The sequence below is a fragment of the Periophthalmus magnuspinnatus genome, chromosome 23 (assembly GCF_009829125.3).
Source record: "Periophthalmus magnuspinnatus isolate fPerMag1 chromosome 23, fPerMag1.2.pri, whole genome shotgun sequence".
Lineage (NCBI taxonomy): Eukaryota > Metazoa > Chordata > Actinopteri > Gobiiformes > Gobiidae > Periophthalmus > Periophthalmus magnuspinnatus.
Window position 1 is genome coordinate 18,577,068 of NC_047148.1, and position 22,394 is coordinate 18,599,461.

The window sequence follows — 22,394 nt, forward strand, 5'->3', positions numbered from 1 at the left end:
AATAAATAAATGACATCATACTGCAGCCCAGATCCAAGTTAAAATCATTTCGCATTTAGTGAAAAATGTGCAGAAAAGTAACGCTTGTATGCACCAAGATTGTCTAGTATATTAAGCCTGAAGATGTGCTGCAGAATGTTTTAGCTTGCTGAGTTCACAGAAAGGGTTAGAGAAAAGGGGGTTGGACCAGCGTGTGTGTGTGTTTGTGTGTGTTTGTGTGTGTTTTGTGAGGCTCCTGCGACACCTGCAACTCCCAGTCTCCATGGACGGTCCGGCGCACGGGCTGCACTGAGGTGTGAATACCGCGGAAACGTGTCCACAGCTTATCCAGAAGTGATTTCCCTGCAAATGGATTCAAGGTGAAGAGTTTGAGCTTTGAGTTTCATAAAACCACGAAGAAGAAAAAGAAGTAGAAACAGTAGAAGAAGAAGAGCCGACAGCAGGTAAGAGCGCGCGCACATGACTCACACTATTTGACTTTAAAAAAACATATTTAAATAAACGAAATGTTGAAATAATGTAGAAATAATTAAACTGTAATGTAGAAATAGTTAAACTGTTAAACCCACTGATTTGTGTTAACCAGTTCACTCATGTTACAACGTAGACTAGCCTGACATTGTAAAGTTTTCCCTCTGAATATACTTTTAACATCTTTAAAATATCTACTGTGCAACAATATTAAGTTATTATTCATTAAAAAAAAAAAAAAAAAAAAAAGCCTTGCCAGTTTGCGTCAGAGCTCACCCAGGTGCATAGTCTACTAGATTCAGCTCTTATTGCTATGTTGAATAAATATTGTGCTGTAGGCCTGTGTGTGAAATGTACCCTGGCTGTATAGGCTTACCAAAATTATGTCTAAACTTGAATTTCACTCATGCACTTGCTTGTATAATATGAAGGCTATAAAAGTTGAAATGTCAGTGTAATTACATTAATCTCCAGTACACTGGCCTAGCCTTCTGCTGTGTTTATGTTTGGTGTAGGCTGGGTGTGGGTTAGGTGTAACTTTTTTCACACGCTTGGGAGACTTCATTTTGTCTCATTAAGGACAGTGTTAGTCCATAGAGGCTGATTTCTTGTAGAGGCTTTGAGCTGCAGATGTGTGTGTGAGATCATAGTTGTGAACAGAGCGCTATACTCACATCGTGTTGACCTAGAGGGATGTTCTCTCCTACTAAAACAACATTGGACTACATGACAACACAAACTGTATCACTTTACATATTTCAATGCCCCACAGAGGTGAAGGGATTAAATAGAGACACCCAGGCCTGTGGCTTCCCCTGTCCTATTTATTAAATATCCTTTGAACTTGAACATAGAGTCCAAAATATGATATGGATATTTGTGTCCTTTAGGATAGTGTGTTTGGGCGCCCCACACTGTAGACACGCAATGCTTTGTATCTGCCAGAGTTCTCACTTCTATGTGCTGTGGATTAGATAAAACCACATACACTTAACTGAATAAAAAGACAAAAAGACTGCAGCATCTACTGCAGTAGTCATATAGTCAAGTACAATAGAAGAAGCTGACATCATGTGACGTCAGTGTGGACCAGGTGTGTGCAGATCTCTGTTGGTTCTGATCGTTTAGACGAATAGAATGAATAAGCCAGTGTCAAATTAGGGTCAGAGTTGTGTTAATTGATTGGGACATTTTTTAATAAATCACTATATTTTGTTCTTTTTCTGAAATGAATCTTTTCTGCAGGACTCCAATGGATGAAGGAGAAAAAGTGCAACATGTCAACACAAGAGAGGTCCCTCTTTATGTAAGTTATTATAATGTATGGCAAAATATTTGTTAAAGCCATTTCAGTTAACCAAACTGTTACAACATATCACTATGTGAAGTTTTATGGCACTATGTAATAACTGCTGAAGATATCGTCTCCATTGCAAATTGAGCCATGCCTCAACCCCCTCAAAGGTCCTATAGGTCCTAATATTTATGTTAGTCTGACTTTTGGATATTTGAATGATATCAGACATCATGTCAAATTCATGTTTTTAGAGTCCACACCCTCATCAGGCTTTGTCCTTTCAGAGCTCAAATTGCTCACACTGATGCATCTCATGCTTCATTACCTAGAATTAACTGCTTCACTCAACAGTATCGGTTTGTATGCACAGAAATCAAGGCTAAGTGTACATGTTTCCCACCTCATTGTTGTACAATGTTTTGAAATTTAAGTATACTTGTGTCCAAATACTCTTATTATAAGATATATAAGATATTCTTTTGTTGTGTAATAGTCATTTTTCTAACGTTCATTCTCTTAGCTTATACACAGTTTGTCTCCAATGTATATGTGCATACGTGGGTGGGCTTGTCAAGTGTTGCCAGATTTCAAGTAAGCACAGTGTCTGCTTATTTTGCTGTGCCACCAGATTTTGATGGGGGGCAAAGGGAGGGGGAAGGGAGACTCTTACCAAAAAAAAAAAAAAAACTCCACCAATAACAGAGGTGGACACTGACTGGCAGGCAAGCCCTTGTCGCTTCTACTCACCAAAGGAGGAAGTGCTTGTCTCCACCCTCAGAGGTCATTGGCCAAATAGGAGGCACTCTCACTGCTCAATGAGATCCAGATTTCAATGCTGTTCTTTGTGTAGGCACGCTAACTTATGAATACGGTTATTGTTACGCACTTAAACGGTAAACCAACACAAATGCTGCATGTGTCACTCGCAAACCAGACCCTGTTTTGGGGAAATGGCATGAAAAATGGGTGCATTGAGGAGGCAGTTTTGTGTGATCCTGTGTTTTTCACCCAGGTTTGTGCTGAGGTGTATGTTACAATTTAAATGGGTGTAAAAGGTTCAATGTGAGGCCCACATTATGTTTAAAAAAATGTAGTGATCATTCAGAGTTCAGACTTTGGAGAAGCAAATGTGAGTTAGTGTGAAAAGGCAGTCATTTTAAGTTTATATTGTTTATGTGTGGGAAATTAATATTGAAAATCTGTTTTATTTGTTAATAAGACTAAATTGTGATCAGTGAATTTCAGGGAAAAATCGAGCCCAAATGTAAGAACTGAAATTGAATAAAAAACTGATTAGAGACTATAATTAAAAAATAAATAAAATAGTGATAGTTTTTGAAGCAGAAATAAGTCATCTTAATTCAATCAGTACTTCAGTAATGTGCTTCTTAATCTGTTTACATTATATGTTTAATTTGTCTTTGAAAAGTTAGTCAAATACTAGAGGAATAGCGACCTATTAGAAGGAGTGAAAATAGAGAAAGGAATGTTGTTTTGTCCTGAAGTCGTCTGGTGTCAGCGATTATGACTAATTATGAGTGAATGTCTTCTCACAATAATCATAACTTTAACATATCGACATTGACATGCGTAGTTTTAAAAGTTGCATGTTTATAATTGGGGATATAACAATGCTATGACAGATCTGTTGATGCCCATACAACACACATTAAAAAACAGCATGAATGCATTTTGATTATATTCCACTGACTGATGCTGTTTTGCGATAAAATGTGCAGCAGGTCACATTCTAAAAAGAGTCGTAAACTAAACAAGTCCTTATCACCACTAATGGACCCAGATAAGCTGCACAGTATGTACCAAAGCCTATATCTGTGTGAAAGTATACCTGTTTGCTCTGCTTTTTGCTATTTAAATATCGCTTTGTGTTCTTATCAATAGCAAATAGAATATAAAAGAAAAAGAAATGTTTGAGCAAGTCTAGACTTATAAAGTGTATTCCCCAGTGAGGTCAGATGTAGCAAGGTTTCAGCAGACTCTCCTTGTTTCCTCTCTCTCATTATGTAAGTGTGAGTATTTGCCAGGTGTGTTCTTCAAACCTACATGCTTGTGGCCAGCACTTGTTGAGCTGGCAGTGAGACTAGTTATTAGTGCCTCATTTGTACACTAGATTAGGTCAGAGGCATGTACTCACTGACTATGAGAAAATGTTTTAACATGCGGCTGTTACCTTACTTTAAATGTGTCTCTAAAGTCTTGGGAAAGTAACGAGAATGTGAAGCCGTGTGTATAATGTGAGCCGTGGATGCCTTTCTGTGAGCTGTGTAACTAACAGTAAAGATGAGTTAAACAACTACTAAATATCGATAAAATTATGTATTATTGTCTGGCTTTTGCTCACGTAGGATAAGTGTGTGTTATGCGAGCTTCTTTTGTTGTTGTTGCTCTAACAGTAATCTGGCCCCCTGACGTCACTTGTGTGGTGTACTCAGGAGATCATGGCAAGAGACTGAAGGGCTGATGATTGCTGGTTTCCTGGAGACCATCAGCAGCACGTTTGTCATGTTTTTTCCCTTTAGACTCATATAAAACTGTTTCCTGACATACATTTCAAAGAAGGAAAAAGCTAAATTTCGACTTGCAGGAGTAACACAAGACATAATATGGGACTTAACACCTGCCCATATGGGAGGCATGAAGCTCAAGCACAAGCTTGTGAATATTTTATTGTTACTGGATCAGTCTGTGTCAAAGACACAGCCTGGCAGGAGAGGCCAGAGATCACTGTCAAAAACTAACATAGAACTAACTATAATACATGGTATAACGTGCTTATAAGGGAAATCTGTTTCAATTATGACATTCAAAATGCATTGAAATAAATAAAAAAATAATAATTAAAAAATAAACGAGGTAATTTATGTTACAGGGCAGATTCAATTATCCTGACTGACAGGATAATTGACATTGGCAGACAAATTCACTTATGACACAACAACAACAAAAATGTCTTTCATTTAGTCTGTCTGAAATGTTTAATAAACCCTGTGAAGGTTATGGATTTATTGCACTGTCACATTTTGTACCATAGGGACTGGGGCAGCACCATATTCAACTGGACTCTGAAACCTCTTGTTCTGAAGATGCAGAGTTTTATGTGCTTGTTCAAGGGTCTCGGCTCACTCACGTGACAGCAGCAAAAATGGGAGATGATGGTCAAACATTGAGCTTTGTGGTTCCAGGTAGGTTCCATCAGTAAATCATGATTTTCAAATACAAAAGATTTTTTACTTAAAAATAGTCTTTGTGTGTTGTTTTGGGTTTTTTTTGTTTTTTTTCTCAGGCCATGATCTTCCAGAAGCTGTGTCTTTTACGCCCTACAGATTATCCGAGGAACATGTTGAGCCTTGTGGAACAGAATTCTCTTTCCAGTATGTTAAGGATGTGGCTCAGGACATTGCAGAATACCTCATTTCAAGCAGTAATCAGCTTGGGCCCCAGAGTTACCTTCACATCCAGAATATCTTTTGTCAATCGACCCAGAGTGATGAAGAGTTTGCTGACATAAGGGAAGATTTGAGATTGTTGGATGAGAAAATAACATGTGCAATGTCAAACCTTGTTTACCCTCCGGAGTGGACCAAGTCAGACTGGCAGACCTGGCAACATAATGAAACCGGTGAGTGTGGTCTGTGGAAGACTGTCTGGGCCCAGTCCATCATAATCAGCCATAGGGCTGCACAGTTGGAGTTGGAACAAACATGTTCACAAATTCATCAAATTATTTTAGTTTATCACTTCATATTTCAGTTTTCTCTGAAATGTTAACGCTCCTGGATTTGTGTACAGTGTGCAGTCATTTTACTTACAGTACATATTTACAGTTGCTGGTCCTTCTTTCCATTCAGACCTCTTTTCTACTAAGTACTTAATACTTAGTGTTTGTATAACCACAGAGATTTGTGTTACAAACTCAACACGAGATCTGTCTCCACTCTTCACTTTTTCCATCACATGATGTGTTGGAAGATCCAAGCCCATGGAGACAAAGACAAAGCAATTACTGCCATTATTCCTCCTCCCTCAGATCAGAGTGTGTCTGTAGGCTGGTGAAATCAGCTGGTGCTCACCAAATGGGATTTTTCTTCTGTTCTCTTCCTCTATGTTTTTTATTATTCCAAATTGATAGGGTATGCTACCACTATTACTCTCCCTTCAGAGTAGCTAGTGTTGATGTTGACTGAGAATGTATTGCTAAATGTTTGTCACCTGCCTGTGCCTCCTGGTATTGGTATTTTATACTAAAGCATATTTAAATATATTTAATTCATACTACAAGAGAATTTATTGAGAGAGGTAAATGTTTTTCCTATACTTGAATGTAGTATCAGCACTCACACTACATTTATATTTAACCTATAGCTGTATCACTTTTATGTGTCTTTCACAGACTCAGATCTGCAGAACAGCAAACCACTTCTACACCTTGCTGTACACTTGGGTTTGGTCCATCTTTCTCATTTCATCACTTATCAACTTAAAAGTCAAAGGCCACTGACTCTATCCAGTCAGGATGTGGACGCTCCTCTGATTGCTCAGAAAAGAGAAGAGCAGTAAGTTTATCAATGGTTTGATAAGGATATGGTTTTATATTCACTTTTATATTAGTGAATAAAATATGCCTCAAGTTTCTTCTATCTTCACTGCATCTTAAAATGAACAGTCTTCTGAAGATTCTGAACATGTATCATTATGTATTACTCAGACCTCTTATTACGTCTCTTTCCCTCTCCCTTTCAGCTCTGCAGACTCAGTTGCAGGTGTGTGGTGCATGTGGTCCGACAGTTCAAGCATGCTGAGGTTCTGTCCAGCAACAAACTCTTTATGTCTCACTGTACAACACTCACTGGGCCAAAGCTCCCATCAGACCATCCTTCTGACACTCCGAGAACGCCTGAAGGATCCTCGTACTCTCAAACTGGTTTGTACAGATGCCATCAAGTTATTACTAAAACCATCATCACCTGTTTAATTAAAAAGCTTTTACTGTTAACCTCTGTAAACATTTCAGCGAATTTGTATCATATGCATTTACATAAACACAGATGTTCACACATTTTATTAGATAATTAGTGAAGTGAAGAAAAGGTCATATTAAGGCCATAAAACAGATTGTAAATCAACTCACAGCTAGAATGTTCAGTACAAAGACATAGACCAACTACAACAGACAGCCTCATAGCATTCCTTATTTTTATAAATGTTTTATTTTATTTTTTTTACTTTCTCAGGTCACTGCATTTAAATCCTGCAGTGAAAATGACCAAAAACAACATTCAAATGACAAAGGTGAGATGATTTTATTTCTTCAAATTTGACAGAGGTAAAAGTTGACACAAATGTCAAACAACTGCTTTTGTTGTTTATGTGTTACATAATCTTCATGTGTAAGGTGCACACCACTGCAACAGCCTGTTATCTTTAAAAGCTTTAGTGCTCAGCTCCACAGATCTTTCTTTTTCTGTGGAGTCCCGCAAAGGCTTGGGTTCATTCAATAATTGATGGCTTTAACCACATCTCTATGTCCATACTACCTCAAGTAAACAGCCAAACAGATTTAGCCCACGACGTGCAGTTTTTAAAACCCTAAAAGCCTGAAGCATGTCCTATGCAATCCATAAAAGGTTTTATGCTTTGGTACTTGTGCTCTGTACTCTGTACGATTAAATGGAGGAGTGGTTAGCTTGTGACATCAGACATACACTATCTGGCATGAAACCAAACACAGATAAAGATCATAGCAGCCATAGCTTTTAGGCAGACAACTCTTTTTTGTCCTTAGCTCAAGTAACTACCCACTTCACTCACACACAATATTTGTCTCCTAAACTGGCATTGAGTTTATGGTAACTATGGTGACGGCAGGCTCATATCGACTTGTTTGGAGGGAACAGGAAGTGTGTGTGTCTTAGTATTGACCTTAACGCTGGCCTCTGTCCATTTACTCCCAGAGAAATGCCGGTTCACAGTGTGCAGTATGCACGCTTGTTGTGAGCTTGCTGCTTTGGAAAAGAATAACAACTCACTGGCCAGTTTTGTTGGCCTGTCTTGAGTATAGAGAACAATTGAGCTAAGACATTTATTTTAAGCTGCTGAAACACAGTGTGTTTGAAAAATGACTCAACTGTAAAATTTGCAGATTTGAAAAAGAAGTGTGTGGAAGAGACTCAGACAAACAATGTAAGTACACAGATTTCCTTCTATGCTGGTTTTGTTAAAAATGCCATATGTAACTTTTCTGATGGGGGGTCCACCACCTGCTTGTCTCTACTAAGATGTTATTGGTTGCTTAGAATATTACACATTAAGCTGATCTATTTTGCATTTATTCAATTACAGTGTTTTTACTCCTCAAATATACCATGAAAAAAGTAGATTCTTACTTTGAGTGTGGTCAGCTCCCCATAGATCTGACTTGTAACTTGGCACTACTTGCTTGTCTCCATGGAGATGGATAATGTGAAACATTTCAGGCAAAGCAATAAGGCCCATGGAGGGTTGCAGGTGGTGGACACTCCACTTGAAAAGTTACAATGTGTACCTTTAAAGCAAAAACTTGAAACACAAGTTGATCTTGTTTTTTTAGGATTTTGAAGAGCATCTTGTTCTTTCTGTGGATGATGAGAGCTGTGAAGTGTGTCCATCCTCATTATCAGGTATCACTTCATCTGTGCTATACTATTGCTGTAGTATTAGTCTATTAAAAATAATATATTGCATCACAGTCTGACCAGTGCAATATGTTTATCTACACTCACTTGTCAAATCAGTATGTAACATAAATGTACAAGTGAAGGCTTATTCAACTCAATTCAAACAGTTTTTACCATTATTTCTTAAAAGCTCTGTTACTACTACCAATATTTCAGGCTTTTAGCTGTGTTGTGTGTCTGTTCCGTCACTGGTACTAAAACTTTGGAATGGGGTCAGGCCTGTCCCACTTTCTACTGTCTGATTTGTGGAGATGCCCTCCCTCTGTCCTCTTGTCCTGCCAGTGCCGCTCCTCCCCCCTGTGTGGTGGGACAGTGGAGCTCTGTATCTGGAGTGAATGGGGTGAACATTAACAAGCCCCAATGTCGTAGTTTTACAAAAGGTGAAATTTTTTGTTGGACCACATACCGTAACTTTAAAAATGCACAATGGTGTTTGTGAGTGCTAGTAAAAACGTTGAAATTTCTTAAATTTCAAGTGTTGGCATGGTTACTTTGATTTTAGTGTGTGTTTGCGAGGAAGGAAGCACTTAAAGGCAAGTCTCTTGCCTGCTGAGTGGATCCCATAAATTTATAGTGGTGATGAATACAGCCCAGCTTTTCCTACTGAAAATGTTATTTTTTTAACCTCTTAACATTGCACTGATGTAAATTATAGTGTTGTTTGCTGTTAATGAAAAGCCAAATGAAGAGCCAAATTAATTTCATATTGTGTCCAGAAGCCAGACAGTGGCATGAAGAACTGCAACACTTTAAATGAGCCTTGAGTGTGTGCCAAGGTGTGGCCTCATGCTAACATCTTCGCTGTGTGAGAGCAGTGGAGAGGAAATGCCTGTGCAATGCCCAGGATTTCCCTTACATTACTGCAGGCATGGCTGGAGCAGACATCAAAGTCTAGCTGGAAAGTTTACAGTGTAGAGTGCTCATAAAGTGGTTTTCTGCATTGTTTTATTGTGCATCATTGTAGTCTACAGGTAGTGCAAGCAGAACTAAAAAGCTTTTCATAATCTATTCTTAAAGTTGGACTTTGTACCTTTTCTGGTGGAGGGTCCACCACCTGTTAGTTTCCATTGAGAGGTTATTGCTTTGCCTGAAATGTTTCACAGTATCAAACATGTCTATCTACATGGAGACAAGAAGTGATGCCACTAGGCCAAGGTGCTGGTCATATCTGTAGCTGTAAAAGAATCTGCAAATGCAAAAATGCAAATCAGATCAGTTTAATGCTGTACTGTGGAACATTCCAGGCAAACAATAACATCTCTATATTCATGGGTTTCAGACTGTGCTATGATCACAGAGGATGGTTGCTGTAGCTTGAAACCCATAAATAGACACGACTACAGATATTTAATCTATCAGCTGTGAGTCCAGTGGGGTATATGGAAAAAGTCAATGAAAAAGCATGGCAACCAATTACTTTTTTCCAGTTAACCTTAGCATTAGAAACGAAAAATCGATTGATTCAAGGAAAGGTACAGGACAGACGAGCCTGGAACACAACGCTACAGTCAATATGTGATGTGCATCTACTTTGTGTTGTCATGAATTATGTTCTTTTGATTAGATGCTGGTTAGTCCTTCACAATCTTCAAAAGAATGATCTTTATCACTTCAGATTGCTTGTATTTGATTGTTATAAACTTGCAAATGAATGTGTCTTTTCAGTAAATAATCCTCTACAATTTGATGGAAAGTACAATGCAATGAACATTCAAAATGACGACACGTGTGAGGTTAGTCATAGTTACATCAGAGTAATCCAAAATATGTGTGTCTATTTTATTAATTGTACATATCCATACCTGTTTCATCTTAGGGTGACACTGCTGTTGACAAACTACACATTTCTGGAGTGACAAGGGACAGCACAAGGACCGACAGTCAGTCATGGGACATAGGTGACTCCACTCAAACCCTGATGGACTGTTCCAATATGGATAATGTAGATCTAAGGTATGCATTTCATGTTTAAAGATTTGTGTTTTAACTGAAAATGTCACATGTTATAAATATGTTGTTTTCTAGTCCTAGTCTAGTGGCTCTGGAGTTGAACAGTGAGGATGACAGCACTGATGCAATGAATGACAATGATGAAAAGGATGCGAAATTGAAAGATTTTAGTCCATTTTCTGCATTAACCTGCAATCGCAGTCTGTCTGCCTCCTCATGTGAACACACCTCAAAAGTAAAATATCTTGTTTTCTATGGTTATTATGGCTATTACTTTCTGGATGACTTCTTATTTATCTTTTTATTTTGTGTAGGAACCAAAGCAGGATATCAGACTGCGCTCCTATTCATATTCCTCCTCCAAAATCGGTTTCCATCGAGATCAGTCCACCAGAGACTTCAGTCCTGGTCAGTTTGCACCACCTCACGTTTAAGCCTAGAGCTAACATAAACTAACTCAACCTGTTTGGTGTGTAGTAGTCACTAAGCTTCCCCATAACTTTTCTTTTTTAGTGCTAACTACTTTGCATGTACCAGTCTAACATGAAATACAGTCAAATTCTATTAGGAGCAAACTAACTGTACACAGTGGTACTCTCTATGTACTTGATATTTTCCCATACTTTGTAGATCACTTGGACAGCGTCAGTTATGGCCGATCACTCCTTCAGGCCCTCTCTTTGTCTAAATCTTTGTCTCTTCTACACCCTTATAGTAAGTACTAATTCATTAAGGGCATCAATATTGCACTAATATGTTAGCATCTGTGGGTGAGCATGCTGCTTTGATATGTATAGTAGAGACATGATTGTCTTGCTTGCTATATTACCATAATTATTCTGCTTTTATTGCTTTTGGAGAATATGCCTATTGACTGCACAATATCAGCTGCTGCATGAGTGTTCTGGTGTGGCGACCTTTGCATTTTAACCACTGTTTGTTTCGTTCACAGAGCAAAAACCCTGTATATCAGAACAGTCACATCAGAAAAGGTACGCTGTTATTCTTAAATTAAAATGTGTGAATCACAGTGCAGGAGGGTAACATGTGTGTAACCATGGCTACCAGGTTGCTAGGTAATCAAAGCACCTCTGTGTAGTTTGAGGCTGTTTTTATGAAGCCCTTTTGTTAGTGAGGCGCAGAGCAGGTTTTATTTAATCATGGCTTTTGTTTTGATGTTTCACCACTGAGCCGCTGTGTCTGGGGAGCAGTGCTCACAACTTGTCCTTACCTTCCTCAGCCTTTTGTACTGTGCAAAACCAAAAACAGCAACACAAATGTAAAATGTTTTTCGCAAAATTTAAAAATGCAGTGCTTAATCCTTATCTATTTCACTGGAAGTTTGACAGCTCCCCCTGGTGGAGTTTAGCAATCACACTAACAAATATCTTATCCATTGCCATACTAAAATACAAACCATTAGTTAAAAAGGAAGTTCCGTATACTTTTTGAAACCCATTCAGCACTCTAGTTCAGCACTATTTCCTAGTTCACAAGTCTTTATTACATTAACCTTTAGTAAAGAACCATCTAAGTCTACTGCATGTAATTTTTACAGGGAGGTTAGTTTCCGCAGACGTGCCCAGTCTGCTGAAGATGAGTGCAGCCTTGAGCTGGTTCAGTCCCTTCAACATCTCACCCTGTCTGAGTTCCTCAAAGAGTATGTGATGGTTTAAAACTAGCCATTGTCACTAATCCCTCGCAGAAGTGTCTAACATCGATCAATTGCTTGTTCAACTTAAATTGCTCGTTCAACTAAATGTGACATGTTTTACTAACAATTTGCACAAAATATGGCACCAATTAGTTTCTCTCTAACCTACAAAAACAGTGACATTAGAAACATATTTTCACCCATTTTTTGTGACTGAAGTGGGTATTTATTTGTGTATACATTTAACACTCAAGATTCTGGAGATGTACTGTTTAAACTAACACAAACTCTAACTTTGATTTGAGTATACAACGTACCAACAGACTGTTGTGATTTCCACACAGAATTGAAGAGGAGGAGCAGGACAAGTATAACACTCCAGTGAAGGTGGAGTCAGAGAAACATAAAGTGATTCGTACATTCAGTTTTCTTAAGAACAGGATGTCCACCACACGCAATAAATCCAAGGTAAAAAGCCCTTTGCACCTTGACTCTCAATAACAAGCATTACTATTTGTACAATTATATTGGATTTGGTGCGTCTACCCATATATTTGGTAGGACAAAATGAGGAAATGTCTTTTGGAAAGAACTCAAGGTCAGAATGTCAGTCCACACATAGAGTCCCTTTTAATGATTAATCCTCAGTGTGGTAGCTCAGCCTTGCATGGAAGTCTGTTTTTGTGCAAAAAGGCGGGGAATCCTCATAATGAGTATATCCCCTTAAATGGAGGCGTGTTTACTTTGCAAATAGAAACTAGACAAAGATCACTTCTGCTTTGTAGTGGAATGACAAAGCCTAGTTTTGGTACACAGTTTAAATGTTCTGAGTGGTCATCATCCATAACATAATCATGGCATGGTTTTCAAAGGGCAAGAAGGACAGAGAGGCTAAAGACCGGCAACTGAATGGACACCAGTTTTCCACCGGTCCATGTTTGGGCTCTACCATGTGTGTGGTGTGTGACAAACCCGCCACAGGAAAGGCCATTTTGCATTGCTCCGGTAAGTTTTTACTTTGGTCATTTTCATATTTCATTCTTAAACCTTTCGCAAGCTACACTTTGTCAACAACTGTGTCTTGGGCAAAATCACTGCTTATTTATGATGTTGAACTTTCTATCAAGATAAATGTCAGTGTATCAAAATCTAAGGATTGTTCATTGCGTTTCAGTTTGCACTGCCATTGTTCATAAAAGCTGTAAGGACTCTATCCCCCCTTGTTTAAAGGTAAGTCACTTTCAAAGTTATTTACTTTTTTCTACTGTGCCATTTCTGTGTGTGCAGTGTCTAATTACCTTATACCTCTGTCATTTTCACTGCTTAGACTTTTCAGAATAAATATGCTGTTCCCATGGCAAAGAATAAGACAGCATCTCTCCCACAGAGTAAGTTCACACAAAGTTCACGGAAATTTGCCATTTATGTAATGACAGTAAAGCATTGGACATTTTACTCCCTGTAACCAGATTGTGGCATATTACTTTTAATTTATTACTATTGATGTAATGAGTTTTTATTACTGTTTGTAGATTTTACAGTCCGAGAGAGTCTACCTAATTTTATCCCTGTTCCAACATGTTTACTTTTTGACGATAAAAAAGATATTGCAAAACTGCCAGGCAAACTTTTGAGAAGTGCTGAAAGGTGAAAATACATTTACATGTGCCATTTAAAGTGTGTGTTTTGTATACTAGTGTGACCAACTGTAACATTTTTCTCTTTTAGACTTGAGAATGAACATTCAGAATCAGAATCTGATAACTCTCAAATTACCAGCTCAACAGAAGACCCTATAATAACTCCAGTGCCAAACACTGACTTCTCCTCAGGTGAAGGTAATATTACATTTATACATTTATTTATCTTACTAATCACATGTTGCTTCTCTTTATTCCACATTGATCTCTAAAATGTTTTTTAAATGTATAAGTTTGTTAAATTTTGATTTCTCTTTCTTCTTTATTAGATTGTGTAGATGCATATATTTACAAAGACATTTTGGTGGATGCAGCACATTATGAGGCTGAGTCCTGGAGTTCTTCTGTAGATCACAAATTTTATAGAAAACAGGACAAAAAATGTGTCAAGCGACAGGACGTCATCTATGGTAAGAAGCAGAGAAATGACATTTGTCATACATGAATCCAACCATAATAATGATCATGTTTTCTTTGAAATCCAGAGCTGATGCAGACGGAGATCCATCACCTCCAGACCCTGCATGTGATGGCTGAGGTGTTCAGGAGAGGTGTGAAGGAGGAAGTCCAGCTGGATGCAGATGCAGTGGAGCGCCTCTTCCCCTGTTTGGACCAGCTGCTGCTTTTCCACCATGGTTTCTTCTCAGCTATGAAGGAACGCCGTCAGAACTCACAGTCTCAGGGACAGAACAACTACCTTATTCAGCGGATAGGAGATGTACTGCTACAACAGGTTTGGGGCTGTTTTACCAACCTGTTCAAAAGATTATTAACATATTCTATTATACATGTTCTTTCTGTGCAGTTTTCTGATGAAAATGGAAAGAGAATGACTCACTTATATGGCGAGTTTTGCAGTCACCATATGGAAGCAGTCAGATTCTTCAAAGAACTTCAGTTAAATAACAAGAAATTTCAAAATTTTATCAAGGTAAAATACAGTAGTTTTTCACAGTAGACAACATGTGTGTGAGACAGTTGTAGTTGTTTTGTGACGGTCATGATTTTTTTCAGCAACAAGGGAATAATTACTTGGTACGAAGAAGGGAAATTCCAGAGTGCATCTTGCTAGTAACCCAAAGGATTACTAAATACCCAGTTTTGCTGGAGAGGATTTTGCAGTACACTCAAAGTAGGTTCTATGCTGCCCTCTGCTGGATGAATTTCTATATAAACTCCAGTGCTTTCATCACTGTTTCACTCTTCTTTAGCTGGCACAGAGGAGCATAGTAATCTCACAAAAGCACTTGCTCTGATTCGAGGCCTGATAGCAGCAGTAGATCAACGAGTTTGTAAATATGAACGGCAGCAAAAGTTACAGGAGGTGTGGACACGGATGGAAAATCGTAGTTCAGCTAAACTGAAGAATGGCCATACTTTCCGCAAGCAGGACATGATGAGGCCTGGACAAACACTATTACACGAGGGTGTGCTCCTCTGGAAGTCTGCCACGGGACGGCTTAAAGGTGAGGCAATGAAATATGACATTAATAAACAGGAATACGCTATTCACATGTAAACCCACAGTAGAATGTGAATCCTGTTTGGGTGGTTAGTTTTCTTTTCAGTTAGATATATGGATATTTCATTGCCATTGCTGATGGTTATTTTTAATGGTTCACTTTTCATTTTTTCCATAACCAGTGTTGAGTAGGTGTGTTCAGAAAGTGGAGAGCAGAGACAATATCTACGCTCAGACTAAATCAAATCCAACTTTATTATTTATGTTATGTTATATTTATATGTTTTCACAGATGTTTTGGCCCTTCTTCTTACGGATACATTAATATTCTTACAAGAAAAAGATCAAAAGTTTGTCTTTGCTGCCGTGGTAAGCACATTGCATTAAACTAGGCACATGAGGATAGTTTAATTTGTTAAACATGTATGTATGTGTGTATTTTTTTTTTATAACAGGACCAGAAACCTCCAGTCATTGCACTACAGAAACTAATAGTGCGAGAAGTGGCCAATGAGGAGAGAGGAATGTTTTTGATCAGTGCTTCCACAGCAGGGCCAGAAATGTATGAGGTCCACACAAGCTCCAAAGATGAACGCAACACCTGGATGAGACTGATCCGAGAGGCAGTGGAGAGGTTGGAATAGCGTCTTGGGATACATAAATGGTTGGTAACTGATTGTCATTCCTAACCTGATTTGTTTGAACAGCTGCCCAGAGGAAGAGCAAGATTACACAAGTGAATCAGAAGAGGAGAGACGAGCGGCTGATGCTCGTTTACAAAAGATCCATAGATTACAAGGTTAGAAAATAAGAAAAAGATACATGCAAATTGTTATCATACCATGAACTAAATGTTTGGTGTCCTTGTTTCAGAAAGTCTTTTAAGCCATGATCAGCAGATTTGCACAAGTTTAGAGGAAAAGCTGCAGATCTATGCTGAGCTTTCTGCTGTCGGTGGAAAGAACAACAGCTCCCTTGTTGAGCTAAGATTGTTGGTTCAACAACACCAGGAAGATGCGCCACAAGCAGCTTTACTGTTGAGTGCCGCTCTACAAGAAGGTAATACTGTCTCTTCAGTACTGTTAAATTGACATAATTTTAATTACACTTTTAATATCCGTGTTTAGATTTTATTTTACCTCCCAGAACAAATAGTACGATGTGTCTTTTTAATTGTGGCTTTTTGTTTTATCTCCAGCTGAAAAGTTGAAAACTATTCTCTCTGCAAAGACATATTCACCACCAGGGGGCAACCTTGAGTCCGATGTTGATTCTGTGTTTTCTGTCAGTCCCTCTTCACATTTGGAGTCTTCCTCAAACTTCACATATGTGACTAATCCTGAGGAAAATGAGGAGAGCTGGTCCAAAGAAAACTCAGATTTTCATTCTTTGATAGAAATGCAGAAAAAGGAAATAGATTCAAAGGTACTTTTCTTTTGTATTTTTAAATTTAATCAACATGTTCACAAATCAAAACATATTTTCTGCGCTGATAGTAATGCTCAGTATAATACAAACTACTAGCCGCCTCACTCTAGACCTCGTTTAAACCATTCCTATCTTATAGGTGCTGCAGGGTTGGTATGAATAATGCAATACATTTGTGTCAATTACAGTTCAATTTTATTAACATTAATAATTGACTAACAATAAACAGAGAGGTTAGTTTATTTCTCCTGGTGTTGTTAAAAGGGGGACAGCAAACTGTCCTACAGTGCATTGAGTTCACATGCACTGCAGTGTCCTACAAAATGGGAGGCAAATGTATTTTGGCCTCAGATATATTCTGTAACTTTACTGCAGAGTATTGCAAAAATTAAAACTTCCACTAGAGGGAGGTAAAGGAGAAGAAATGTGATGGGAAGAAGACAAAACAATCACTCACCTGAATGTAAACACATGACAGTTAATATAAATAAATTATAAAAATGAATGTTTTTTTTTCTGTTTACAGGTTTCTCAAAGTGTTCTAAGTCTGACACAGTTACTCTACAGTCTCAAGGTACATTATTTACATATATGTATTTCTTATTACATATTGCACTATTACCCTATGTTACTCCTCATAGTGTTTTCAGTACCAACCAGAGATTCAGGAACTTAACACCAAGCTGACAGTGAACACATTGTTTTAGATTCTGAATGCAAATCAAAGGGAAATGAAGTGCACTGTATGTATGACATTTGCATAGCACTCCTGCTGTAGGACTCAATGAAATGTCTGTATCATATTAGACTCATAAAAAAGTAACCGATGTTAAATGCTTGTTGAGATGTTGTATTTGCTTGTTATCTCTGTGGCAGGCTGCAGTGACCCTTCAGGACAGCTGGTACGAAGTCCAGAGGCTGTTGGCATCAGAAACTGAGCGACCATCACCTCGTCTGCAGCCCCGCCCCCACTTCACCAGTCTCCGGGGAAACACACTACAAGAACAGGAGAAACAGAGAAACTTGGAGAAACGAAAAGAAGAAGTGGCCACTACTCAGAAACTTCAGGATCAACTACGGCAGGAAAAAGAGCGATGGGAACGAGAGTGCCAAACAAGAGAGAACCAACACGAGGAGTTACAGAGGCGGCTACAAGAGAGGGAGAAACAGTGCCACCTAGAGGCAGAAAGGCTGAAACGTGAGAGAGAAGAGTTGGATGCACAGTTGGAGGAGTACCAGCAGAGCTTAGAGAGGCTCAGAGAAGGCCAAAAGACTGTGGAGAAGGAACGTGAACGTCTGGAGACCCAGAACAAGAGGCTCCAGGTCTGGAGACACAGTCAGCAGAGAGACACTGAGATGCCACACATGGTCATAGCATTAGACACACATCAGGTAAGAAAAAAAGAATAGTGCAATTAGCCATGTGCCCATGTTTAATCTGTTAGTTTGCAGGTGAAGCAAATGTTTGTTTGTTTTTTCCTATACTTGTAGCTAACGCTCAGCACTTTCACTCACACACAAAACAAGCAGTGGTAAAAGAAGTACTCAGTTTTGTTAATCAAGTAAGAGTACAGATACCGGAGCAGAGAAATGCTCAAGTAAAAGTAAAAGTATCACATGAAAAAAACTACTTACAAATCTAGTCTTAAAGTAAAAGTAAGTAATTAGCTGTTGAAAAATATACTTGAAGAGTGAAAAGTAAAAGTGTTTTGCACAGATTTTGAGATCTAATAAAGCTAAAGTAGTGATTTTGATAAATATTTGTGCTGTATTTTGTTCAACAGAAACAACTGAATGTATTATTTTTATCTAGCTGCTATTTGTATTTTTGTTTGCGCAATTTATGCCTTATCAGCAGCTCTGATACAATAATAAAAAATACTTTTCAGTCCAGTTAAAAAATGTAGTGGAGTAGAAAGTGTAGATACTTGCTCTCAAATGTAGTAGAGTAAAAGTAAAACACATCTACAAAATTTACTAAAGTAAAGTACAGACACCTAAAATTTGTACTTAAGTACAGTACTTTACTACTACTACTACTTTGTTACATTGTACCACTGTAAACAGCACAGTTTGATGATGTACAACCTGCTATCATGTGAGCAGTTACAACATCATTTGTCTTAGAGCTTCAGCACTTCCACCCCCAATAAACATTGTACTGATTGATGATAATGAAACCAGTGCAAATGAATGCTCCAGCAGAATAATTAAAACCAGAGGCATGTGGCTCATAGACCAATCAATTGTGTTTTAACACGATTATTTAAATCATTGCCTCTTTGTTTGAAATGTGCACCACTTCCCCCGCAGCTATACAATAAATGCCGCTTTGTACTAATCCCTTTATTTACCTTATATCTACATAGTCTTTTGTAATCCATCTTTTGTATCCATGTGTCACAAACAGGGATATTGGATTTCTGATGTCCAGTATGATTCAAATATGCTAAAATACAGATGTGCTGTTAGCACAGTCTCTTTTCTTTATTTTATAAGAACAATGTGGTTAAACAGAAGCCGAGGCGTTTAAGGTCCTGGTGCTCTTCATCTAATGTTGTTGCCAGAGGCGTGAGTTCACAGGGTCAGCAACAGATCGAATGACAAGCGCACACTCACACAAACAGTGGTACATTCTAATTAGTTGTGCTGCCTCAGCTGAGCACAGAGAGGCCACGCTGAGGTGAGCGATGGGACAGATGAGACAGAGAGGACACAAGAAGGTCCATCACTTTACTACCACACAAACAATGTCACTGTGTTTGTTTGAATATGAACTATTAATCACAGTTTGTGGCTATTATATACAGTGTTTACATTACATCCACATCTACTCATTGTACTTTGTTTTATCTGTCTTATTTGTTTCCACCGACCCCTGCAATGACTCAGCCCGCAGACCCTAATGATAATAGCTCTGTATTTGTGAATGAGGCCAATACCATCATAAACAACCGCCATGTCCGCCACAGAGAAAATGACCCCTCTACGCATAACTGCCTCAACGCCCTGCTGGCCCGGTCCAACAGCAGACGACCCCCCAGTGCTCTGAGCACACCCCACCCAGAGTCAGACAGCCCGACCTGGATGATGAGCCCTCAATACTTCTACTCCCCTACAGGAGGCCAGGGGAACGGCCACACACCCACTGGTACGAAATACTTCAATTTGTTACTTATGTTTCGTGACAGCTTTATAGGTTTTAAATTCACTTTTTGAAAAACTTTTTTTTTGGCCACAAAACTTTTATTATTATTGTTTTATTATCTATGTAGGACCTGTGTTTGATCAACCATAGCATTAATTAAATATGTATAATTGTTAGATTTAGTTTAGTTTCCATAAACCATACTTTTGATTAATGCAAGCATTTTATTGATTAGTAGACTATTTTACAACAAATCAGTATTTAAGCATAATATGAACAACCATTTAAAAAGCTTGCTGGCATTGAAATGAATTCATGGAGTTGCATGATAAGTGAGGTCATCTTTATGTTAAATATCCAAGAGCTTAGTGCTAATTGGCCTTTAATGTAAAGGTTATTTCTATAGTTGCATTATCTTACATAAATCCCTGTTAGTCATAATTACAGTCTGGACTTCATCTCTAGACATTAATTCGAGCTGCTACCGGTGAGAAAAACAAACAAACCAGGGCCTGTAGTGTGATTCTGTGATCGTTAATCAGTGTCTAATCCCACAAGCAACATCCCCCAACCTGTAGCAGCCCTGCTCCTCTGCTGCCGCCCGCCACAGTAAAGAAATCAATGTTTTCGCTATCTGTCGAGTGGCAGGGCAGACAACAGCATGTGACTCTCAGTTCACAGGGAATGACTGACTGATGTGGACATCTATCCTCAAAAATCTTTACAAAACTCATTATAGCATTACTTGTCATCACATAAGCCGCAGACAAGGGCAGCGGGTGTAAATGATAGATGAGATGTAGACTCTTATTAATCTGTATTTAACCCCAGATGTGTCAGCCCTCCATCTAATCTCCTCATCCTCAGTCAGTATTTCGTATCAAGTGCCATAGGACTGATCTCTCCATCCCTCACTCATGTAAAATGGGGTTGGTGTTAACTGGAGCTGATAGTTTGTGTTTACTAATGACAGTAGACACTGCAATCTCTGTGTCATTGATCAGCTTATTAACCTTTCCCTGTTATTGAATACACACTGCCTTCAGTGAAACTCAAGTGAGCTGATAATAGGCAGACTGTACATGTGCCTGGTGTACATGTGCCTGGGGGAAGTGTCCTTTACACAGCCTGTAAATTGTACAGTGATACAGAAGAGAAATACAAAATGATACAAAAAATGTACAACGTAATTCTGTTAAATTCACTTGAAAGAACCTGGTATGCAGGCCAACTCTTCTCGTCCTGGCCTTAAAAGGAATGCTTTTCAAATGCAAATCCACCATTGTGTTGCAGTTCAAAGACATTGAATATGACCTCTGCATATTCCTACTCGAGCATGTGCTGCTCTCATGTATGAATGTGCACTCCTTTTTCATGTCCTCTGCCTGTATGCAATCATCTAATTGCTGGAAAGAATCTTCTTAAAGGAAATTTTATCTGATGACTTATACCAGGTAATTGTTGTTGTGTCCATATAAAGGACTCAAGCTTCTTGCAGACCAGGAAAAATGCTTCACGTTGCCATATGGCTTTTATTGCATACCAATGATAATATGCTGCAGTGAAAACACTGTGAAAACCAAATCTACTTTGTTGCCATGTCCACAAAGTGCAGTTTAACTAATTATATAATATTGAGCGTAGTTTATTAGCCTTTACAAGTAGACCTTATTTGGTGGACATTTGTTTTATTTAGCACTGTACAATAAAACAGTGCCAAGGACTAGAAGATCCATGCTACCCATACAACAGGACTATAGACTGCAAATGGATAAATTAAATCAACAGAAAACTCCCAGTGTCGTTCTGGTTTTCTGCTCTAATTTCCGTTTGCTGAAACTCATACATTTCATAATATAATTTGTGGTTAATTGTTTTCCTTTCCCCACACAGATCACAGAGAAGGCTCCATCAGAGAGGCTTGGTCATCCACAGCTGGCTCTTGCTTCATGCTTCCACATCACAGCGACCCTCTGGACCTGTTTTCCACTGAGGCAGACAGCAATGGAGAGGAGCCCAAAGAGGAGACCATTGTGTACCTCTAAAGAAGGACAAACATCTAAGCACTTACAGATGCAAGGTTAGATTTTTGTAAATTCAAAGTTTCATTTGTACATTTGTGTTATAAAAATCACAAGGTTTTGAATCATTTTCAGTGAAATACTCAGTTGACTAATTGTATTAAATGATACTGTTGTATATATTCAAACATTTCCTTTTGTTTCTCCATTGTGTATTTAACATCGTTCCTGCTGCTGTTGTGAATGTACAGTTTCTGGCACTATATTTATTAAATGTACTAAATGTTACATTAAAAATAAACAGAAAAGAAAAGTAAAACAGAAAATATCTAGTGTGTAACTCTATTGGATGTTGCTTTATATCAGCCCTTTGGTATGAACTTGAATCATTTAAGTTTTATTGCAATGCCATCTTAAAGCTGAATGTTTTATGTCTAAAGGCACACTTAAACACAAACACCTTCATGACCACACAGACGGCTTTGCTATATTTGATTATTATACCCTTGTATTTTCTTGTCTAACCAAA

The 22,394-nt window shown here is 38.4% G+C and overlaps 1 protein-coding gene across 3 annotated transcripts; it reads left to right on the forward strand.

The window, feature by feature from the left end:
- Positions 1-251: 251 nt before the first annotated feature.
- arhgef28a (Rho guanine nucleotide exchange factor (GEF) 28a) lies at positions 252-22,097 on the forward strand. 3 transcript variants are annotated; one of them, XM_055231680.1, is made up of 36 exons: positions 252-443; positions 1,717-1,777; positions 4,821-4,971; positions 5,073-5,408; positions 6,180-6,342; positions 6,530-6,710; positions 7,021-7,078; positions 7,929-7,969; positions 8,376-8,445; positions 10,168-10,235; positions 10,319-10,455; positions 10,528-10,687; positions 10,767-10,860; positions 11,083-11,166; positions 11,405-11,444; positions 12,011-12,112; positions 12,451-12,574; positions 12,979-13,111; positions 13,281-13,336; positions 13,434-13,494; positions 13,639-13,753; positions 13,835-13,944; positions 14,076-14,216; positions 14,292-14,539; positions 14,612-14,737; positions 14,821-14,938; positions 15,018-15,272; positions 15,561-15,637; positions 15,724-15,902; positions 15,976-16,067; positions 16,142-16,327; positions 16,467-16,693; positions 17,223-17,270; positions 17,573-18,088; positions 19,589-19,847; positions 21,738-22,097. In XM_055231680.1, exons 2-36 carry the CDS (start codon positions 1,724-1,726, stop codon positions 21,887-21,889), a joined length of 4,962 nt encoding a protein of 1,653 aa, XP_055087655.1. In that variant the 5' UTR covers positions 252-443; positions 1,717-1,723; the 3' UTR covers positions 21,890-22,097. The 3 variants fall into 3 exon arrangements, with proteins under 3 accessions (XP_055087655.1, XP_055087656.1, XP_055087657.1); XM_055231681.1 differs by lacking the exon at positions 12,011-12,112 and having other exon boundaries at positions 21,738-22,091; XM_055231682.1 differs by lacking the exons at positions 11,083-11,166; positions 12,011-12,112 and having other exon boundaries at positions 21,738-22,091.
- Positions 22,098-22,394: the final 297 nt, after the last annotated feature.

Excerpts from the sequence above, each read along its gene's own strand:
- arhgef28a (XM_055231680.1), top strand. The coding sequence starts at position 1,724 with ATGGATGAAGGAGAAAAAGTGCAACATGTCAACACAAGAGAGGTCCCT. Across the intron at positions 7,970-8,375 it reads AAGAGACTCAGACAAACAAT|GATTTTGAAGAGCATCTTGT; the intron begins GTAAGTACACAG and ends TTGTTTTTTTAG. Across the intron at positions 14,738-14,820 it reads AATTTCAAAATTTTATCAAG|CAACAAGGGAATAATTACTT; the intron begins GTAAAATACAGT and ends GATTTTTTTCAG.